This window comes from Apiospora marii, assembly GCF_038362585.1.
Source record: "Apiospora marii strain CBS 49790 chromosome Unknown utg000001l_segment0_segment0, whole genome shotgun sequence".
Lineage (NCBI taxonomy): Eukaryota > Fungi > Ascomycota > Sordariomycetes > Amphisphaeriales > Apiosporaceae > Apiospora > Apiospora marii.
Genome location: NW_027117372.1, coordinates 4383520 through 4405629, shown reverse-complemented (window position 1 = coordinate 4405629; position 22110 = coordinate 4383520). Strand labels below are relative to the sequence as shown.

The window sequence follows — 22110 nt, the reverse complement described above, 5'->3', positions numbered from 1 at the left end:
GAAGAGAAAAATTCTACATGTTCTCTCTCGCGGGGTGGGCGAAACAAAAAAGGAAACGCCACCTTATGAAATGCTATGCTGCTGTGGTATCATGTGGGCGGATCGGGGGGATCCTAAAATGTCGTAGACATTCCCCCCTAAAGCACATATCTCAATAATACCCAGTACGCCTGTCGTCAATGGTTTTTGTGTTGTGTGTTGTGTGTGACAATCCCCCGTTGAAGTCGCTGTTTGGCTCTTCTTCCTGGGCCGAATCCCTTCCCTTATATCTTCTAAAACCCGTCCCTATAGAAATTCCATCGCTGAAGAATCGAAAAAGGGGGGAAAGCTTCAATCCCGTCTGTACTAGCGCATCGGGGCCTGGTGCCTCATCCTGATAGGCTTTAGCTTCATCTGTATCGTCTTGGGATCGAACTTCTTCGCCTGTGGGTCCCAGTAGGCCCAGATCTCCACCGTCATGGTTGCGGTTGGGCAGGTCACCTCCACGAGCCCACTAACCCCGATGGAGCCCCGCGGCGGTAGGTTGCCCGCGGGTCTCCAGGTCTGCCCGAATTTCCGCTTGAAGGTCTCCCAGGGACCGCTGGTGTGATCCGACATCTGTCGGATGCCGTATATGTCCTTTGCGCTCGCGGGCTTGCCCAGAGTGGCACCAGTACCAGCCTTGGGCCCTGGTCCACTGGGGTCAGGCGTGGTCGTGGAACCCGACGAGGTCGAGGATGGCGCCATAGGAGAAGAAGAAGTCGTTTCAGATCCATCTACGGATTGTGTCTTGGGCGAGGCCAGAGGACTTTGCTCCTTGGCGTCGGGCGCTTTTGGCTGGCCCTTGGCGAGCTGCCTGCGGATCTTATCTAACGTCGCTTGTACATCTGCTGAGGGTTCGCGCGACTGCGATTCGAATCCGACATACTTGGCGGCCGAGCTCAGGTTTTGCTTGAAGAGCGCGGTGGTGAAGGCCCAGGTGGACAGTGTCATAGCAGTGGGCCACAAGACATTCCTCAGTCTCAAAGCTACCGTTGTGTCAACGGTCTCTGTCGCAAGGACGATGCCTTCGTCACCAAACTCGATCCTAGAGGGAGTGAAATGTCAGCAACACAGATCGGGAACTAGGAAGGAAGTAGGGAATGGCTTACACTCGTCTCTCAAAGGTTGGTGGCGGCCGGTATGGGAAATGCAGTTCCAGCCAATGCCTCCGAACCGACATGTTCCTGCCGAACCTCTGTTTGATTTGCGGGTGGTTCTGAAGCGCCGTGCGGGCCATTTCCGCCAGGCTCTTCCTAATGCTTTCCATCAGATCCTTGTCCTTTGCCACCTTGATAAACATCTGCCATTCCGGGTCGGTGCCCCTGTATGGCATGGGCTCAACCAACTTGGTGGTCAAGGGTAATGGAATAGTGAGGGGCCCCGAGTCGTCTTCCTCCATGTCCTTCTTGAGTTGTTTGCGCTCCTGCGGTGACATGGAAGCGATCTGCTGCTCGAGCAACTTGCCGATCTGGCCCGAGACGGCGCGCGTGTATACATTGTATGCAACGTAGTAGGCCATGCACGCACCCAGGAAATGCCATGGTTTGAACCATCGCCGCCGTATCTTAACCCGTTGCAGGCGTATCGTCTGGGGTTCTGGGCCGGTCTTGAATTTGGATATGCGCGAACCGAGAGCCAGGATGTTCGGTCGGGATCGGAAGAGTCCCAACATGATGGGCAATTTCGGGTGGCGCGCCTCGATGGCGGCCGGGCAGAGGGATCGGGACAAATTCAAGGGCTGGTCGTCGGTTGGTTGTGATGCGACGTCGTGCCGAGGGTCGATACGATGTGTAGAGATGCCGTGCGCGGGCAGGCAATGCTTGCTAAGCCTTGCGTCGTCGAGATCGGTGGATCACGAGCCAAGAAATGACGTCGCCCAAGGATCGGATTGGGGCAAAAATGAATGCGAATGGGCTGGGAACAAATATCGCAAAGGAAAATGAAGAAGTTGCCTGTAGTTTTTGGTCGCCAAGATTTGTTGGTCAGGCAGAGGAATATGTTCTGGTCGGGTGCATCTAGCAAACGTCTTGTCTTGTCTTTCGCCGCCAGCGGACCGGTAACGACTTAAGATAGGGTCGGGAAGACCCTTGTCGAAAGAGTCAGAGTCAGACAGTGCTTGCCTTCCACTTTCAATTGCCCTGGCCTCGACTTTACCAGACTGTTGGTTGGACTTGCCGGGCCAGTTCTGGAAACAACGTCGGAATTGATGGGATGCACTGTATTCAACACAGTACTGGAATAGCTGCGACGGGAGCGTTTATTCCACAGTGGTCCCAGCCAGCTAGTCAGGGGAGGTCTGTGCCTTCCAGCCAGTCGCTGTGGCTGATGCGTTGATTCTATGGCACCAGGGAGCTCCATACTAACTTACTACCTGACGTCTGCCGCAGCTCGCTCGCATCGAGAGGTTGTTTCTTGTTATCATTCCCGTCTGAGTTAATTAATAAAAAGTTGCTATACCGACAGGCCGCTTCTCTTCATCACACTGTCGGTATCACCCCCAGCTTCTCTTTTTCATACACGATGAAGTTCACCAGCTTCCTGGTGCCGGCGTTTGCTGGCCTGGCCGTCGCCGAGACAGCTGCATCGCAACCTTCCACCGAAGCCTACATCCTGCGCGAGTCGCGGCCCGCTTCATCATCAAAGGACGCATCGTCTTCGCCCTCGATATCCTCCAATGCCGCGCAGGCCATCCTCTCGAGCCGCCTGTCGGCCAACGACAAGCTGTCGCAGGACATTCCCGAAGCCGAGTACGATGTCATGAACCGATTTGGCAAGCCGTCCGCGAAGCTCTTCGGCGAGGACGACGCGAGCGCCGCCCATCAGCTCGTCATCCTCTACAAGGGCGTCGACGCCGAGAACACCAAGGCCCTCAAGAAGGCCCTCAACGGCGCCTCGCCCTCCTTCACCTCCTCCTCGTTGAACTACTTCCCGTCCGCGAGCCGCAACAACAACAACAAGTGCAAGTTCGAGGACGCCATTGATCCCGCAAAAGACGCATGCTGGCAGGGCGTCTCGCGCACCCAGTACCTCGAGATCGACCTGGCCAAGGACTCCAAGTCGACCGCGGTCCTGTCCAAGAACATGAAGAAGCTGCAGTCGCTTGCCCAGAGCGGCCAGATGGAGACCCTGATCCTCATCCACCCGTCCGCGCAGGCCGCGTCCGCCGGGCCCGAGCTGCGCCGCCGCGACCACAAGTCCGAGATCGTCCTGACCGACAAGAAGACGGCCGCCGCCGCCACGAAGCCCACGGCCGACAACAAGGCCAAGGCCCAAGCGTCGACCTCGCCCGCCCACCCCTTCAAGGACGGCAAGGACGGCAAGAAGAACAAGGGCGGCCTCTACCCGGCCTGCTTCTCGTCCCAGGACGCCTGCAACTCGGCCACCAACAACTGCACCGGCCACGGCGTCTGCGAGAACAAGTGGTCCGAGGGCACCGCCAAGAGCTGCTTCTCGTGCCGCTGCCTGGCCACGACGGAGAAGCAGGCCGACGGCCGCCCGAGCATCTACCACTGGGGCGGCGGCGCCTGCCAGAAGCAGGACGTCAGCACCCCCTTCTGGCTGCTCGCCGGCTTCACCATCATCATGCTCTCCATCGTCGGCTTCTGCATCAACCTGCTCTTCCAGGTCGGCGAGGAGCCGTTGCCCGGCGTCATCGGGGCCGGTGTCTCACGTGGCGGATCCAAGTAAAAGCTAGCTAATCGACCGCCGTGGAAAGGAGATAAGTCAGTTGTTGGTTGGGATATCCACCAGAGACGAGACTGGGGACGACATAAGAGTGATGGGAGAGCGCATGGTGGAAGGAGTAGAGATGGAAAGCATCACAAACCTTTGTTTTTTAACTGCCCCCTTTTCTATCTATAAGGGTAGTGTATCATAAACTGTACGGATACCGGGATGGGTGTGCAATAGGCTGCACCTTGTTTTTTGAGCAACTTGAGACGAATGCAAACTGATTTCGCTAGAACTCCTTAATCTTGCTTGATGTGACATGTTTGACCTGCCGTTGGGTATCTATCTCTGTAGGCTTTCTCTATACACACGCGTTTTATTATCCCCTTGATAGCGAGAACGCTGCTCCCACCAGATTATGCTGTACTGTACATACCAGGCATCAATTGGTGCTATTGGCATAGCGTTTATTCCGTTGACTGGAATACCCGATTGGATAAATTGGCCTATCAATTATCCAAGGGAAGTACTGTACGAAAAGCAGCGTTCTCGCCATCAAGGGGATATCATATTTCCATCGTATCCGTCCTCACCGGCGTCGCCCCGAGACTTTCCAAACCTCGTCCGGGCGTGTCTGCTGGTCTTACTTGGTCCAACATGGACTTGGCAGCGGCGACACTATCACCGTTCTCAGGCTGGGCTTCACCACCTTCCCCCGGGTTGCTAGTGATAGATGGCCCGCCGCCACCCACCAGGCTCTTGTACCGCTCCCCGGCGTCGTTGAGCAGTTTCTGGACCTCAGGCTCCCTCCTCTCGATGCCTTCCCGCTCCGTCCGCAGGTCGTTGATGTGGGCCCGCATCCGCTTCAGCTCGAGCTCCTTGCGGCCCATCTGGGCCTTGAACTCCTCCACCAGCACGCTCAGGTCGGGCAGCGGCGTGATCTTGGGAGGGACCTGTATCGCCGCGCGGTCCACGCCCAGTCGCCGCCGCTGCTGCTCCCGTTCGTCGGCCAGACCGTCCATGCCGGCCCGCGTCTGCGCCACCTCGTACGCCGCCCGCCGCTCGGCTTCGCTGTCGTCGCTGGTGTCCTCGTCCTCGACACCTTCGGCGGAGGCGATCATAGCCGCCATGTCGGAGCGCTTCTTGCGGCGGGCCGCGCGCTCGGCTTTCTTGCCCAGGGACAGGCCGCCGTCCTCGACGAAGAAGGAGTCGTCGTCGTCCAGGTTGTCGTCCGCTACCAGCCGTTTTTCCTTCTTGGTGGAGATGGTTGATTCCGCGGGTTTGCGGGACAGGACGGCCAGGTAGGAATCGCCGGTGCCGCGCTCGTCGTCGGAGAGGGAGATGAAGTCGTCGCCGCCGGCTTTGGCTTGGGCGGCTAACCGCAGTCTCCGCGCCTTCTTCTCGAGGATCTCGGCGTCCGTCAAGACGGTGGTTTGGGGCTGGGTGGGGAAATCGCCGGCTGTGGTCATCCCGGTCTCGACGACGGTGGCACCCTCGAGCTCAGAGGGGTCTAGCGACATTTCCACATCATCGTCATCACCGTCGGTGCCTGTCCCTTTCAGACTGGCCAGGTTGGCGGGTGTATTGGGCGTCGAGCTCTGCAGTTCGGACAGGTATTCTTTGCTGTAGCGCGGCCGGTCTTCATCCGTCTCCATGGAACGCAGTGGTAGTCTGCTGTTCTTGGTGATGCCCTTCTTGTAGGCGCTGTTTTCGGTCGCCGCGACGGTCAAGGGGTTGACCTTCTTGGGCGTGTACGGGAGCGGCTCGTTTCCGAGCAGTATCGAGTCTTCGTCGTCGTCTCCGGTCGCCACTGCTGCGCTGGGACCAAAGGAGAGTCGGGAGCTGGAGCCGCGTTTCTTCAGCTTGGAGGAGCCGGCGCGTCCGCCGAGCGACGGGCGGATGCGCGGTGGGGCGCCATCGTCGTCGTTTTCTGTTATGGACGTCGTCGATTGTTGGGGTTCGGCGGCTGGCTCGTCGTCGTCTTGCACCTTGATCTTACGCGCTTTTCGCTTTGCGCCGAACATCTTGACTGTATTGATTGGACTGGTTGGGGAGGTAGATGGTGGAAGGAACTCGCTTTCCTTATCAGTGTCGTAGGCGGCAAGCGGCAGGTGGCTAATCGATAATAATTAAGCTTATCGCCTTGCGCCTAGAGCCTACGTAGCTGGGGGACTTGGAACTTGAAGCTACAGCAGCAGCAGGTATCCAGGCAAATCGCATGAGAACCAGATCAAAAGCCAAAGTTGGAGTATGAAGATCACAATTACATGAAAGTCAAGACTTGATTTTGATATATCTAGATCGGTTCCTAATGGGGTGACTATTAATCCGCATCAACAGCCCAAGAGATTAGACAAACGATTGTGCCATTGCACGATATTTATATCTCATACTTGCATAATAATTGCTTCTTGTGATGAGTCCTCGAATAAAATCCATTCGTACTTGTAGGTAGAGCGTACGTCCATGCCATTCATGGCTTCTGTGCCAGTACTGGGTGCAGTAGCCAGAACATGGGGCTCTACACACTACGCACTACGCTTGACGCTTGAAGACTGAGCCGCTGCCGCCCTCCACTGAACAATGATGGTTTAGGTGGGTACAGGCCAAGCTCACTATCGATAAGCACCTAGCTCAGTGCTTTGCGCGTAGCCAGGCTAAGGCGCGAGCAAGTCTCCAGCGGCATGGGAATTGAAGCCTTGCAATTATTAGCCAATCGACCACTCCACGAACAACACAACAGCGACGTTTGTGCCTTGTGTTCGACCACGACATCAGCTTTTCTCACACTCCAGACCATTTCTTCCGCATAACCGCAAAAATGGCTCCCGCTCAGCCCGAACTCAAGAAGGTACGTTGTTCGCAAGTTCCTCTCGCCGGCCAACTACTGCAGGAAGCTAACCCGCCGAATCCAGTATCTCGACAAGAGGCTGTTCGTCCAGCTCAACGGCAGCCGCAAGGTGATTGGTATCCTCCGAGGCTACGATGTACGTTTCGATCGCAACCCCTTCTCGCTTCGAACCTCCCCCTCTCTCGGTCGCGCAACTTGCTAACTTGTGGTGCACGCAGGTTTTCCTGAACATTGTTCTGGACAACGCTGTCGAGGAGAAGGACAACGGCAACAAGGAGACGTTAGGCATGGTGGTACGTGACTCTTGACTCCACGAACTGTTACCACTGGAGTATGCGAGCTAACTCTTGTTTCTGGGCAGGTCATCCGTGGAAACTCGGTCGTCATGTTGGAGGCCCTCGAGCGCATCGGAGGCGGTGACCGCGACAAATGAGCGAATGATTTCTAGGCAGAAACACGAATCTAAAGCAACGAAGCGCCGGGCATGGCACAGATCTTGATACCCCAGGCCAGTTCCCCATGGCGACAAGAGGGCCGTGGATTGGACATATCAGTTATGGCATCAGATGCGAGCGACAAGATGGGCGTTTAGGCGATGGACCAGAACTGTTATATCTCCATGTACGTCGGACTGCTAAAACCAGCAGCGAAAATGAAGAATACATTATTGCCAAACTGCTGAATCTGTCAAGTTGAACGCGAGAAACCGTTGGTGTATCCCCATGCATTATATGTTCAACATACATAGGGACATACTTATTAGCATGCTATATCATTATGCAATACTGTCCAGATCAAAGATATTCTTGTTTAATATTCGGAAATTTTAATATGTTCTATACTTGTTCATGCCAGTATCGAATATGTTTCTCATACAGCAACACCGTATCTTCTTAGGTCAACTTGGTAGGCACGAGCGGCGCCATATCAAACGTAAGTCGAGAAGACGAATCCCACCCCGCGTTCAACAAATCCAGAGCCCCCGGCTCTTCTCTTCCCTTCGTCTCCTCTGTCTTCCCCTCCTCGGGGCTCGATACCTTGGGGGGCGAGGGTGGTGGTGATGGCGGGTCCCGATCCCAGATCGACACCATTTGTGCAAGTCGCATGTCCAGTACCGTCTGCAGCTCACCCCCCCTGCCTGGGGGGTATATTCGGCATTTCAGCCGGATCCCTCGCCTCAAACAGGTCATTGTACAGCTTCTGGTTGGCCTCGAACACCTCGGGGTCCTGCTCCAGCTCAATCGAAGGCCTTCGAACCAGAGGCTTCCCCGTCACCATAATCGCCGCCTCCTCCTCGCAGGTCATTGTGTAAAAGGCCAAGTAGATGGCCAGCTTAAGATACGCGTCATTGCCAGCATTGTCTCGCAGGCCCCAGCCGACCTCGAGATCGGTGCGGTCGATCCCCAGCGCCTCCAGGGGCGCGCCGAAGTCCCGCGGGTTGGCGGTGCAGGGGTTGGGCGCCAGCTGGGCCATGCGGTCCCATTGCCGCAGGTCCCAGAACTGGACGCGCTCGTCGTTGCCGGGGCGCTTGAGGCCCAGCTTGTCGGTGATGCCCCAGCGCTGGAGGAGGCGGTCGGTGCTGGACGCGGCCCAGTCCATGAGGACCAGGTTTCTGGGTTGGTGGTGTGATGACGAGGAGGAGGATGTTGGCTTGCTCTCGTCGATCGGACTTTGGCTCTCTTGGATCAGCGTCCAGAGCCAGTTCTTGATCTCGTCTTCGTTCTCGAGGATCCGAGTTTTGGCGTAAACGCCCCGGTAAAGCATTGGGCGCTTGGCCTGCGCCTCACTGTCGTATCTCACGGGAGCATTCATGATATAGTGTTTCTTGTTAATGACGTGGTGGCACTCGGCCTGGGCCATGAGCTGGGCCAGGGAGGTGTCGGTCCTCTCGTCGCTCCATTCGGGTAGCTTGCCATGAAACACGGCTACGCCCATGTCGATGCACTCTGGGGGAGGACAGCCCGGCTGTGGGTTGTAGTTGGTCAGGTTGGCAGAGATGGCGATGTAGGTGGGCGGGTGAGGCGAGGGAGGGAAAGGCTTCAAAGGCTTATGGGGTGCACGGGCGGTACGGCCCTTGTTGCTTGCAGTTTTAGCCATGTTGTCGGTGAGTTTAGGACGCTCTGTGTGATGGTGAGCCAAAGAAAGACTTGATGTGATTGTTGTAGGTATGTCAAAGGATATCGAAGCAATTGATGTTCTGCAAAGTGTTGATATGCAAAGAGAAAGCGATGGAAGTGTTCCTCAGTCTTCGGGTCGGGTGTTATATATACTGCTGCCAATAAATATTACCTGGGCAGGCCCTCGGAGATGCCTCGAGGTGCAGTGTTGCCTATGGGACTACAAAGCATAGTCACCAGAATAGAGTTCAGGGGTACCATAACTCTGGAAAGGATATCTGGAATGAATTCAGCAGGAAAAACACTTAACCAAGTTTGAAATTGTCCATTTATTGGTTTCATTAGAATTCCAGATTGATATAAGGGTCTATCATAGCAAAGCGTAACCTCGTAACTGCGTTGCCAGTTGTGCAGCAACATATCCCTCACAGCGGTTTCCGGCCGTAGACCACACGCCTATTGACTTCAAGTTAGTCGCGCGGTGAAGGATAATAATAGTAAGGAATGATGACTTACACAGGGTAGTGGAAATGAATACGCGTATCGTTGATGTCGCGACGCACATCGGCCAAGAAGACCTCGACCTCCTCGGTGGACATGCCCAAGAACTTGGTAAACAGCGAGATACTGATCCCGTGGAGCCCCTCGAGGATATTGGTGCGCTGCAGCACCCCGAGCTGCTTGTGCGTCTTGTCGCGCGTCCAGGGATTTCCCGGCACCGCGAACTTCTCCTGCACCACGTCCTCGAAGCCGGCCTCGCGCATCCAGCGGGCGTAGCTGGCGCTGTTGAGGCCGCTGCGCCCCGTGGGCACGAGGGCCTCGTTGATCATGGCGTTCCAGCGCTGCAGGGCGGTGCCGTCGAGCGTGCCGTCGAACGAGTCCAGCTTGACGTAGTAGTCCTGGAACTCGACCCAGCCGCCCGGGTTCAGGTTCTCGTAGATGGTCCGGAACATGCGCGGGAAGTCCGAGATGGAGCCCACCATGTGCCGCGCGTGCACGTAGTCGAACTTGTACGACCAGATCCATTCGTCCTCGAGGTCGTCCACCTCGAAGCGACAGTTGGGAGGGACGCTACCGAGGAAGTTAATTGACGAAAAACGGATCGTGGATGGAGCCATCTTGGACGATAACTTACTAGCCTGGTTGAATGGGGCTTATATCGGTGCCGAGTACGTCTGCGTTGGGGTGCTGGAGTGCTGTTGTTGACTGTCAGTCATTGGCCACATGACCCAAGTCTCGTATTGAGACAGAGACAGAAAGATAGAGACAGTGATCTCACCGAATTCGATGGCCCAGATTCCGGTTCCCGTTCCCAGGTCAAGCACTCGCACCGGGTTTTCGATGGGCGCCAAAGCCAACCTGCCCTTGAACAGCTTGGTGCAGATCTGATGTTGGAGATCTTCAGAAGTGTTAGCGACATGCCGTCCAGGGGCCGTGGTCTCAATCCAACAAGCAACGGCATACCTAAACGGGATTGCTCCTCCTGTTCAATGGTTAGTCGAGAAGAGCTGCAACTCGTGAGGGACTTAGACCTACGGCATCATTTGGCATCCAGTACTCTGATCGGGTGTATCGTCAGCACATTAAACCTTCCATTCCAAGCGTTAAGATGGCTTACTCCCTTCCTTGTATCTATGGTAGGTCCGGCCATTCTCTTCGACGAACTCGAAAATGCTGGATGCGACCGAGGCCGTGGATGAACTGCGGAACTGTCAGCCATTGCGAATGCCGCGCAGAGAACTCCTCTAGTAAGCAGATCTGACACGTACGGTCGTGACACGTCGCCCAGAGCCGAGTCGGCATCGCTGTTATCCACGTCGAGATCGGTGTCAACCTTTGCTAGAAATCAGCATATGTATGGTAGACAAGCATTAACAATAAGTGGTACGGACACTGAAGCCGAATGAAGTGTCCATAAAGCTGGACGCGCCATCGTCAGTCGCCCCGACCGCAGGATGGGTCGCGTGGGAAGATTCCCCAGTCTCATAGACAGCTGTGGAAGAGGCAGAGGCAGAGGCTTCAGCGGCATAGTATTGTGATGTTTGCTGTTCGTGCGCCGGATCTGGTGATGCCTGTTTGGTGGCGGCGGAAGGCGTCGGCTCATTAGCCGGTTCAGCGCTAGATGGTTCCGGCTGTTGCTTTGTCGCTGGAGATTGAGTCGAGGCATCCCCCTGCACTGGCTGAGACGGCTCGGCTGAGTCTGTCGCCGCTACGCTGGCGACAACTTCAGGAGCCTCATTTTCATTTTCAAGTAGGCCTTTGGGCGACCCGACGCCAGGCTCTGCGCTTTGACGATGGGGGGCTGCATTGGCCGGGCTGGACGGAGTTGGCTCCTGCGAATCTTGGGGTAACGAACTCTGTGCGCGCGGGACGGGCGAGACCTGGCGATCCGCCCCAGAGTCTCCCCGCTGTGCTGGGTCCGAGTCCATTGAGGCGCGCGCTTTTCTTGCCTTGCTGCAGAACCTTCGGATGAATGACTGACTCTTTAGTAAGAAGAAAAAACGTCGGAAACGCAGTGTCTCTCCGAAATCAACGAGCGATTAATCGGTCTGCAGGACTCGTAACGGTTTTAATTTCAAGAAGGGAGTTTATGACTGTGCCGCTGCTGACTCCTTGCTTGGCCTTTCGGGCTTCCCTTCCCTCCTCTCTCTCTCCTCTTTACCCCAGGCGGTCCAGTCCAATTAGGCCGGCTTGGGGCTTGGCTGAGTGGCTTGCATCCAACGGCTCGGCTCACGTTGGCGCCGTCGCATTCAATGCACGTCAGACTGCCTGACAGAACCTACTTGGTTCGGATCATCAGCAAATCGCGCCGCAAATGGATGAAGGGTTCACAGACCAGTTTACCCCAGTTTATTCAATCGGATATGATATCAATGGAATAAATTGTATACTAATAGCGACAGGCGGGATTTTTATATGTACGGTACAGCATAATCTGGTGGGAGCAGCGCTTTCGCCATCAAGCGGATAAGGACCAAGCTGAGACGGCCGCCGCCCCGAAGCCCACGGCCGACCACCAACACTGCAGCTCAAAAGGGGATTCCAGGATCTGGCACGACTCAACCACGCACTCAGTTTACACAACTCGAATTTTCCAATAAATTAAGATTGTGGTACATAGATCAGAAATACGATATATCCATTCAAGCGTGCGGTACACAATGCCTAATACCCTTATCACCAACGCGACGCCAATCAGACCTCAGGTTGCAGATCAAGACTGCATACCGTTACGTCTCTCATAATCACCCGCCCAGGCCAATATCGCCAAGCCTTCTTTCCGCACTCTGTCCTTCAAGCGGATCTGCTGCAGCGAGACGGGACGAATGACCGACGGGGACACCTTCAGATAGTGGATGGCATCGCCGTGGGACTTCATGACCAGACGCTTGTTGAGCGTCTCGTGGACCACGACGAACTCCTCGGTATCAGTACCACCACTACCATGTCGGTCCACAACCGCCCGCCACGCCCGCACCACGGGCACCGGGAGCGGGTGCGCCCACGTGCCTCGCCAGGTGATGGAGGGCGGCGCGGATCGTCGGTACTGGAAGGTGCCCGCCAAGTCTGCGCCTCCGTTCCAGATCTCCATGGTGTCGAGCTTGGGCATCCGCATGGCCGCGGCCGCCGCGGACTGGAGCAGGGCGTCGATGTCGGCCTGGCGCTCCGGCTGGGCCGTCAGGAGCTGCGACGTCAGCACGAGGGACGTGAGGTTGGGCCACGCCCAGGAGGGCTTGAGGCCCCGGAGGAAGTGGCTGGCCTCGACCACGAACGACGCCGAGAGGTGCTCGAGAGACAAGCTGCTGCTGGCGACCGTGTGACTCAATCCGGGGCGGGGGGTGCGGACGGGCTCGCAGTTGAGCATTACGCTACGCGGCTCGGCGGATACGAGACAGAATGCGTACTGGTCGTCGAAATTCTCGAAGAGGGCGACCTTGCGTAGCTTTGGGTGCGTGGAACCGCCCAGCGATTCCAAGAGCGTCTCATAGGCCTTGTCGGTCACATTTTGTGCGCCTCTGTCCCATTCTCGCCACGGCTCGTAGTGGATCTCTTCAAGCTGGGGGAAGCGGGTGAGCATCAGGGCGAGGGCTTTCGGCTTCCAGCGGCGCCGGTTCTGCTGTCGCAGCAGGATGCCCGTCACGGCCGGGACCGAGGGCAGATCCCGCCACCATTGATCTTCCTCAGCGTCCGTTTCGAACGGCCCTTCCGACATGATGGTTTCAAAGACTCGGTTTATCATCCTCTCGGCCGGATGGACAAGCTTTTTGCCGAGAAAGATGGGATGTTTCTGCACGCGGGGCCCGAACTCAATCACCTCCTCTGCGGGCCGATCCATGGGAGCGTCTGGCCTGAAGGTCAAGTAGTTGAACCAGTGCTCCGAGTCGCTGGGAGAATGCGCGCTGATATCGAGAACCAAACTGCCCTTCGGATACCATGTACTAAGGGTTGCGAACAGGCTCTCGATGGTGGTTTTGATCAGAAGATTGTCGGTATCGCTAACGATGTAGTCCTCGGGGTCTTCAGGGGCGCAAGTGCGGCAATCGTAGGCTTCGAGCTCCATACAAAGCCAAATGTAGCGGACGTAGCCTTGCCTCCGAACATTCATGTAGGATCTGAAGGAGTCGAGCCGCTCTGGGGTCACTCGGATCCACGCAAAAGTGAATTGCTCGAGATAGACCTGAAATTCATGCGAAACGGTGGTAAAGGGACTCAGGGACGACGTGCTGGGGAGGCTCTGCGCTACCATCTCCATGATCCTACACCGGAGGTGCATGGGCAAGCGCCCAAAAAGACTGTTGTTCGCTGCCATTCTGGAAGAATCTAGATTGCGTAGTATGATAGAAGCTGGCTGCTCCGAAGTACAGTGAAGCGAGAACGGTCAGGAGTCTTTGGAAATGGGACGAAACAGGGCATTCAGATGAAAATACTTATTTAATGCAACAACCAAAGGAATTCCCAACACCAACCCTAAATAATGTACCCAATTATTCGGTCCATGGACCTGAGCAAGTATCTTCTAGCTACCTTCTCTTGGTCCGTTTTTGAAACAAGATACACAGTTGCCATGGAAGGCATTAGTACGCACCACGTTGAAGATATCTATCAAATAAAAGCTCTTTAGACCCACGGGACCTGGAAACATTTGGCTCAGAAGGATCTTTTAGATTTCGCAGACGCTGGGCCACGTGACTTTAATTCAGATCATGTTTCTAGTCGAGTCGGCGAATGTGCCTCCATCCTCACAGGCCCTTCATTCAAAGTCGACGCCTCGCCCTCCGAGATGCGCGTACCCGCTTCCCCCGACTTGACAATGTGTTGCTGGCCGCCAGTGCTTCTGCCAGTGACGTCTGGTATGGGTTGCATCCGAAAAAAGGGGCAAAAAAAGAAAAAAAAAAGAAAAAGTTGAAATGATGTTGGTCCCGCATCAGACCCGTCGCCTCGATTTACGAGTTATCCGACTGGACCACGAGCTACTCGTTGCCGCTGAGAGATTCTAGGTCGACCCTGCGACGGGGAGTGGTGCCCCACGCTGCCCTCCGGGCGCTGGAGTTGGGTTTCGGCCCATACCGAGGATAGCAGGCTTGCAGTGCTTTGGTCGGCTGGAGACCGTACACATCTGTAGCGGGCGCGAGGGCCTCGTGTCCGCATTCTATCATCTAGGGGGGAACCTGGCCGCATAAAGACGTTGTGTACCATCGCGGCCCGGATTCGGACGCTCACATGACAGTGTACTGCGAGATGCAACGCCATGAACCGGGAGGATTCAATCAATTCAATCAATGACGCCCATTTTCCGATATATTCGGCTTATGCCAACAGCCCCCCCCCCCCCGCTCAAATCGAATCGTGCCTAAAATGAGAGCCAGTAGCTATTTGTTACTAGTGCCACAACTTTTATCCCACTTTCTTGGGCTGAACTGACCGGTCGATCAAGTATAGAAAGCAAAATTCAGTCATTGGACCACTATTGACTCAAATGACTTGCGCTGTTGTTGAGGACCTTGAAAAAGGGGCTTAAATCCGACAAGTTCCGGAGATAACAACCCCCTTATCTAGTCTATCTGTCTGTCAGCTTGTTAGTCTATGTTCGGTCAAAGAAGAAAGGGAAAAGAGATCGAAGCTTGAAGTCAGTCGGACTGTTTTGAGTCGCTCGCAGCGGATGCTCTCTGGCCATTCGTGCCTTCCCATTTTATTCCCAGTTCCTGAAGGCCCGCGTGAACAATTACAGAATAAAGCTTTTGGGTGTACGTCAACAGGGTTCAAGAAGATGGACATTAAGTTACGGTTTGGATCTAAGCGAGGTGCATACTCTATTGGCTTCCCCGCACATGGCCACCACCAAGCTGAGAGGACAAGAGCTATCCTGTGTCAATCGGGACAGTAGGTAGTTTCTGGCCCGGACGACGGTGCCGAATTGGGTGTCTGCGACCGGGGCTTGAGGGATCGATCTCGGGGCACTCTCGCCCAGTCTGGAACGAATCGGAATCGACCGGGATAGGACGTCAATTATCCTTTTCCTACCATTGTCAGTGACCTGTTGTTCAATTCACAGCTTTGTGAGGTCCTTACTCAGACAACTAGCCTTTCTTGGCATTGTACCATGTAACTTTTCTTCTTGGGGATATGTGCAGATGCATGTAGGCCCAATGCCACAATTTCGACTTTCGCCCGGTTACTGCTAGCAGCATCTAGTGTTTATGCAGCCGTGAGGGGGGCTGATATGCAGGGTGCCCGTTACAAGAGACGATTGGGCAGATTGTGGGAAGCCAGCGGGCTATGCACCGGCTGCCGATCGTCGGAATCGGCTGCGTCTGGTTGGCTATTGAATTTGCGCATCGGAAAGCTGCGCAGTCTGCGTCGTGCTCTGCTCGGCGATGCGCCTCAAGACTCAAGACGTTAAACATTACTAACTATAAATCTGCCGTTTCATTTTTCATGAAAACATCGCTTCCTTTTGTTGCCCCTCAAGCACTCTTCGGTTCACTCCACCCATGAATCTTTGAGAGGCCGCCGCGATGACGAAGCCTAAACGATGCGCACCAGAGCTTCAGGACCTCGCGATATGGAATCGCTACGAGCCTCAGCTTCGTGATCTATACTTGAGCAAGAACCAGACTTTGAAACAAGTAAAGCAGTCAATGGAAGAGCAGCATGGCTGGCCGGTGTTCAAGTAAGCTCAGATATATTCCCCTTGCGAGATTTACACTAAGAAAACGAAGGCTCGCTACATACGAGGTGGTGCTGCGCGACGAGCTCAGACTCGTCAAATACCTAAGGAAGGATGACTGCCATGCAATTCAGCACCACATTGAGAAGCGAAAGCTGGATTCGAAGCGTAGTGAAGTTGTCTTGCACGGCCGTGCCGTTGACCAGAGGCGAATCACCAAAGCTATCAAAAGATATCGTCGCTCCATTGACATTAACAGAGGTATGATGAGAAATGTTCGAAATCGTTGAGTATATCGGCACTAACTGGCTAACATAGCGAATTCCCCAATTCTGCGCGATGGTCTTCGCATCCGCACTCCACCCTTGCTTTCGCCACATACATTTGTCCCGGGTGGCATGACTTATACACAGATGGCGGCAATGGTGGATCCGTCGTGCAACATCACGAATCAGGATTCACCAATACTACCGGAAAGCAGAAACACTACATCGCCGGTGGTCAGAGGTGGACCCCTAAGTGAACGAGTGTTACTGGACATACGGACCAACGCACCTTTCAACCAGTTCGCTGAGAAGTTACAGGAGCTTAGTAAGTCATTGCCTGAACATACTTTGTGTCTTATTGTTAATGCTTACGTATCTCAGGGCAATCATTCATCACACCTATGAAAGGATGCGCCTCTTCTGTGATACGTTCCCAACACCTCGTCATGGATTCTGTTCCATCCCGCAGACTGCTGCAGTTGGGTCCAAGCATCGCCAAACAACAAGTGCTCGATACCTCGGATGGATCATCCAATATTAATATGGGGCAGTTAACCGGTTTCTTCTTTGCTGATGAATACTTTGGTGTTCTGCTGAAAGCATGCTATGTGCTTTCGAACAATCTGGAAGATCTCGAAACCCAGCGACCCTTCCTGGAGTGGGTTGGGCTAGTTGCAGAAATGGATTTGCTTAGGGCGTTCTTTTCTCTAAAGCTACCAACCGTGATTGCCGTATGGGAGAACTCCCTTGATGCGTCATACCGCCTGCAGCACGGCAAAGCCTTCGCTATTCTGATCGAGATTGGTCTGGCCGTCGACGACGGTCGCCTGATCCGGTCTCGTCACGCCATGTACTTTGCATTGGCCGTCGACTTGGGATCCAGCCACGCCATGGGCTCCGTGTCGCGCTTGATGAAGGCTGGGGTATCGCCAAACTCCCGATTTGACCGGTCCTGTTTGTCCCTAACCCCCGAAAAAGGAATTTATGGGGATGAGCTTGACCACTACTGGCGTTGTTGTGCCCTTAAACAAGCCGCAAAGAACCGCGATCCCGAAATGCTAGAACTGCTGCTCACTGCAGGTAGCTGCCGGTGTGGAAAGTTTGACGCCATGTACGGAAATGTTCTGCTCTGTATGGTGGCCACGAGGGACCCGACCACCGGACGTCCTCCATCCCTCCAATGCGTCAATGTGATCACCGACGCGGGGATGAGGGTCGATTTTCTGCCTGAAGCACCGGAGACAGTAGAGTTCACGACAAAGTCTCTGGGTTGGCACAACTGTGGCAAGCCCGAACTTTTGCTAGATCGCGTCTTTTTCTCAGATGTGGGAGCCAAGAGAGATATATACGAAACCCTTACAAGCAAGAGTCAGTGGGCTCAGAACGCTGTCACAGTTTCGGGGATCTTCCTGGCTGCTGAAGTGGGACCTGAACAAATCAAAAGGTACCTGGAATCTGCCGCAATACCACAGTCTACAGCAAAGGAAGCACTTCTTCAGATTGCTCTATCGGAAGCTGCGGATAGAGAAGATATCCCCGTGTTAACATGCTTGCTCCGGTTTGGCATCGATCCAAACGTGAATGCACTTATGGCCGGGCTCTCCGACGAAGAAGAGCGTCTTCTCTGGAGTCCGGTCGTCCGGGCATCCACACGGTGGAACAATGAGGCTCTACGCATACTATTGGTCCATGGAGTCGATGTCAGAAGATACTCATTGTTTCGAGGCGTAATGCAAAAGTCGGTCACACCGGGTTCGAACTATTCCCACCTAGAAAAGAGACGCAGTCTCACGATCCAGTCGCTCCTTGATGTCGGCGCCCCTATCGACGTACCGGCAGCGTCTCTCACGTTGGCTGCGCTCGTACCTCTTAGACCCCATTACCCGGGAGGTGGGAGTGTGTTCATAAATGACCACATTCGCGGGTGGCTTGCTCACATCGAAAGCTTTGAGCCTGACTACGCACTTTGCGACAAACTTCAACAACACGGTATTTGCTTTGATCGAGGAGTGGATCATTGCAACACCTTACAAACTGTGCTACGGGAGGGCTGCAACCGTTCCACGGTATCTTACCTGATCTACAGTGGAGTGCCAGTTCATTCATTCCGTTCAGAGGCATTCGACACACAACTTGGTGACACTACTATGCTCCACGACGCTTTACTGATGGCACATGTGGACCGTTTGGAGATTGTTGATCTTCTTCTAAAGAATGGTGCTAATATATGTGCAACCACCTCGAAAGGCATGTCCATTCTCGAAGCCTCGCTCAGGATGCCGAACTTGAATATACCTTACCACATGCAGAGGACCAAAGAAAATCAACAAGCATCCATGGATATCTTCCGGAAACTCTTTGGACGTATGGAAGCCAAAGACTTCTCACGGGTGGAGTTCAAGCGACAATCTTTCTTCTCATATCTAGTTGAGTTGGAGGAATCAGATGACAGCATCTGCGCAAGATTAGATGCTGTAGGAGGCATCAGCAGTTGCGGAGTTGTTGCGGGTTTATCGCCATTGATGCATGCTATTATGCACCACCGCACCACACTGCTAATGAAACTCGTGGAAAGGGGCTGCGACGTCAACTTGAGGATAGACTCGCTTCCGCCCCAACAACAAGGCAACCCACCTCAGTTCAACAATGCCCTACAAATCGCATGCTACTACGAACGGGGCAACGCTGAGGGCTTTTCGATCGTTCAATATCTGCTGGGGAAAGGTGCGAAAGCAAACGAACCACCCGCGACCTGTGGCGTGACAGCCCTGCAATCCGCCGCTTTTGGGGGGAATTTGAGGGCTGTGACAATGCTGCTTGAGCACGGCGCAGATGTCAATGCAACGCCAGGCGCACACTTCTGTTGGGTCTTGAGCAGTTCCGAGAAGGTGACCAACAGACACCAAGCTGTCGATATGGCTGCATCCGTAGGGCATTTGGACATGGTACACTTGCTGGTCGAAGCAGGAGGCCTTAGTGGTAATCCGGGCATGACAGGCCTGGACGGAGCAATCACTGCGGCGGATAGAAACGGCTTCACTAGCATCGTGGAATACCTTGAGCGGCATACCGGACATCAGCTCTCGGACATCATATACCGGGCGAAGAGAGTCCCAGCAACCTGGACCAGGTCAGAAGGAATGATGCCTACACTACTGATGAGTATGCTAACTTTTGAGCAGCAGTAGTGACGCAAGTACGTCGAGTGCGGGAAGTGAGCGCACAGATGGAGAGAGATCTTGCCATTGCCAACCAGCGGCCATAGACCGGGAAACAGACGGCACGGGAGAGGAGGGTTACAGTCCAGTGGAAGACATCCCCGATGTACACGGAGCCGCCACGACATCACGAAACCTGAGTATGCCATTGCGCTTTCCGGTCTACACCTGCACATTTACTTCGCCAGACTCGCCGCGACCGGAAACGCTTCACAAGCAAATTGTTGCTCCGGGCGCAGCGACCATAGCAGTGCCCGATGCAAAGTATTCGAGTCAAGCTGGTAATAGTGGGGATACTAATACCGATTTCCCGACGGAAAGGGCGTCGGGTGATCCTCACCCCGAAGACTCGATGAGCCGAATTGCAGCGGGAGACGTTAATACACACGAGTTAAGACAATTTCCGGAGAGTTTCGACCAACTTAAGGCTAATAATAGAGAATGGGAAAGTTATAGCGAGGATGATGGCGTTAATAGAGGAGAATGTTTATCTCCTATGACTCGGGGTATTCTGGACTGGATTGAGGAGATTGAAAATGTTTGCCAGGCATTTATTTAAAGCGATAGAGTTTTTTTTTTTTTTTTTTCCACTTTTCTTTATTTTTCTTTAGTGCTAGCAGTAAAAAAGGAGAGCGGATATATCCAGTAGTATATTATAACTTCACTTGTGAATAAGTAGGTATGCAGACACGATGGTTATATAGTTAACATTGACACCGTAAAAACTGGAATTAACGCGGCAGCGACATCCTTGGCGGCACACCCAAAAAGGGGCGTCACGTGCGTTTCACGCAGCACGGACCACGGCATCTCGTACGAAAGCTGATGACGGTCCCCCTCCTTCTGCAGATAGGCGTAAGCATACAACAGACGACATCGCCAATCGAATCCATACTTATTTTTGTGATCATATCAAAGCGCATTCAACAATATGAGACTTGACGGACGAGGGTCGACTGGCAACTCTGCGCTGTGTGACTCGTGCGAGATGCTGAAACGTGGTTCGGGCCGTGTCGTTTATAAGGACTCTCCAGCATCCCATGGCCAAGGAACTTGTGAGGGGTGCAAGATCTTGCGTACAGTGGTAGAACCACTCCAGGACAGACAAGAATGGAGCATATCCTTCTACAAAGATAAATTTATGGAGTCCGAATGTCTTCTCGCGGATCTCTATTGGGATAAATATCTTATGCTACATGCAATCGAAGGTCAGAAATGCTACCCCCTTTTCTTGTTCTGAGATAGGACCGCTCTGATCAGAAGACTTGATACAGGTATCCCTAACCCATGGAACCTCGACCTGTTCAAATTCCCCTCTCAACCGTCAGACGATTGTCTCTTCAATTTGGCTCGCGTTCGTTATTGGCTAGACAGTTGTACCAGCATACATTCAAGATGCGGATACTACGGCGATACTGTCCTACCGACAAGGGTCCTAGACGTCGGCCCTGGTACAGATAGCTCAATCTTCTTACGCGAGTCAAAGGGCTTGTGCGGCCGCTACATATGTCTATCTTACTGCTGGGGAAATTCGACCTTCACCAAGACCACCCGAGATAACATCGAATCGCACAAACAGGGAATTATATTGGAATCTCTACCACAAACCTTTCAAGACACGATCCATGTTGCTCGTGCCCTCAACGTGCGGTTTCTCTGGATCGACGCCCTCTGCATCATCCAGCAGGATGTGGATTGTGCGGACTGGAAGCGTGAATGCGGCAACATGGCCAATATTTATCGGAATGCCTACCTGACCATTTCCGCCACCTGGGCCAACTCGCCAACACTCGGCTTATTTCCCAAGCCCAATTGGTTCCGCCTCGAGCCCATCGTGGTCCGTGTTATACATCATTTGCCCAAAACGTCAACCCCTGAAGAGTCCGTCCACTTCCCCGTGCTGGGCCGAGGGTGGACGTACCAGGAGCGCATGTTGGCAACACGGGTACTTCACTTTGGTCCCTCCGAAATGATCTGGGACTGCATGTCAACCCATGCATGCGAATGCGCCACGGCAGACGATGAGTATTATAATGCATCAAAGTCGATCTTTTCCCAAGCTATGTCCAATCCCACAGACACCGGCCCACATTCTCTACACACTGTATGGCGTCGCATGGTCGAGCAGTACACACCGTTGCAACTGACCTCGCCCACAGACAGGCTATCTGCATTCTCCGGACTGGCGAATGAGATGCAGCAAGGTAAAAAAGACCTGGAGTACCTGGCAGGGCTGTGGAGAGATACACTTGTAAGTGATATGTGCTGGGCCGTGGCCATGCCGGAAGATCAGAAGCCATCCCCTCAAGCCCCGCGGCGACTACCGACTTGGTCATGGACATCCGTCGATGCGCCCGTCCAATACTACGAGCACATAAGGACGGGCTCGCCCCGGACTCAGCTAGCTGAGGTCCTCGATGCGCGGTGCATTCTGGAGGGCCCCTCAGCCACCGGCCCAGTGAAGGAGGGATTCATTGAGTTGGAATGCTCCTTGATCCCCGCCTTCTTTGAAGATGGCCTTCTCCGCACTGCCTCATTTGATTTCAAACGGGCTGATTTCGACGCGGCATACGGGGATCAACCAAGTGGGGAGTACTACGTTATCCCACTGTGTCTTGAGGAGCAAATTCCGGACTTTTATCCTGATCCCGATCCTATGATTTGTGGAATTATTGTTACGCAAAAGAACTCACAGGAGATGACTCGTGTTGGGGCGTTCAAACAACATAGCAAAGAGCTAATTGGCTTCGAGAAACAGAAAGTCAGGATTGTTTAGCCTATTCGCTTCTCTGATCATACT

General features: G+C 54.1%; 7 protein-coding genes across 7 annotated transcripts; 3 read left to right on the top strand and 4 right to left on the bottom strand.

The window, feature by feature from the left end:
- Nucleotides 1-345: 345 nt before the first annotated feature.
- PG985_001429 (uncharacterized protein) lies at nt 346-1693 on the bottom strand (the record flags this gene model as incomplete). The annotated part of the gene is made up of 2 exons (XM_066821198.1): nt 346-1066; nt 1131-1693. The coding sequence occupies 2 exons, from the start codon at nt 1691-1693 to the stop codon at nt 346-348; spliced, it is 1284 nt and encodes a 427-aa protein (XP_066692077.1).
- An 848-nt stretch (nt 1694-2541) lies between these two features.
- On the top strand, nt 2542-3708 carry PG985_001428 (uncharacterized protein; the record flags this gene model as incomplete). Its single annotated transcript, XM_066821197.1, has 1 exon — nt 2542-3708. The coding sequence occupies one exon, from the start codon at nt 2542-2544 to the stop codon at nt 3706-3708; it is 1167 nt and encodes a 388-aa protein (XP_066692076.1).
- Nucleotides 3709-4256: 548 nt separating this feature from the next.
- PG985_001427 (uncharacterized protein) lies at nt 4257-5714 on the bottom strand (the record flags this gene model as incomplete). Its single annotated transcript, XM_066821196.1, has 1 exon — nt 4257-5714. The coding sequence occupies one exon, from the start codon at nt 5712-5714 to the stop codon at nt 4257-4259; it is 1458 nt and encodes a 485-aa protein (XP_066692075.1).
- Nucleotides 5715-6511: 797 nt separating this feature from the next.
- PG985_001426 (LSM domain-containing protein) lies at nt 6512-6974 on the top strand (the record flags this gene model as incomplete). Its single annotated transcript, XM_066821195.1, has 4 exons — nt 6512-6541; nt 6606-6677; nt 6760-6834; nt 6903-6974. 4 exons carry the CDS (start codon nt 6512-6514, stop codon nt 6972-6974), a joined length of 249 nt encoding a protein of 82 aa, XP_066692074.1.
- A 460-nt stretch (nt 6975-7434) lies between these two features.
- Nucleotides 7435-11087, bottom strand: PG985_001425 (uncharacterized protein; the record flags this gene model as incomplete). The annotated part of the gene is made up of 12 exons (XM_066821194.1): nt 7435-7675; nt 7725-8687; nt 8831-8878; nt 9088-9114; nt 9175-9729; nt 9794-9854; nt 9938-10057; nt 10123-10141; nt 10195-10217; nt 10277-10359; nt 10428-10497; nt 10553-11087. The coding sequence occupies 12 exons, from the start codon at nt 11085-11087 to the stop codon at nt 7435-7437; spliced, it is 2745 nt and encodes a 914-aa protein (XP_066692073.1).
- Nucleotides 11088-11872: 785 nt separating this feature from the next.
- Nucleotides 11873-13468, bottom strand: PG985_001424 (uncharacterized protein; the record flags this gene model as incomplete). The annotated part of the gene is made up of 1 exon (XM_066821193.1): nt 11873-13468. One exon carries the CDS (start codon nt 13466-13468, stop codon nt 11873-11875), a length of 1596 nt encoding a protein of 531 aa, XP_066692072.1.
- A 2206-nt stretch (nt 13469-15674) lies between these two features.
- Nucleotides 15675-22086, top strand: PG985_001423 (HET-domain-containing protein; the record flags this gene model as incomplete). Its single annotated transcript, XM_066821192.1, has 6 exons — nt 15675-15829; nt 15879-16087; nt 16145-16417; nt 16474-19222; nt 19278-19591; nt 20585-22086. 6 exons carry the CDS (start codon nt 15675-15677, stop codon nt 22084-22086), a joined length of 5202 nt encoding a protein of 1733 aa, XP_066692071.1.
- Between the last annotated feature and the right edge of the window lie 24 nt (nt 22087-22110).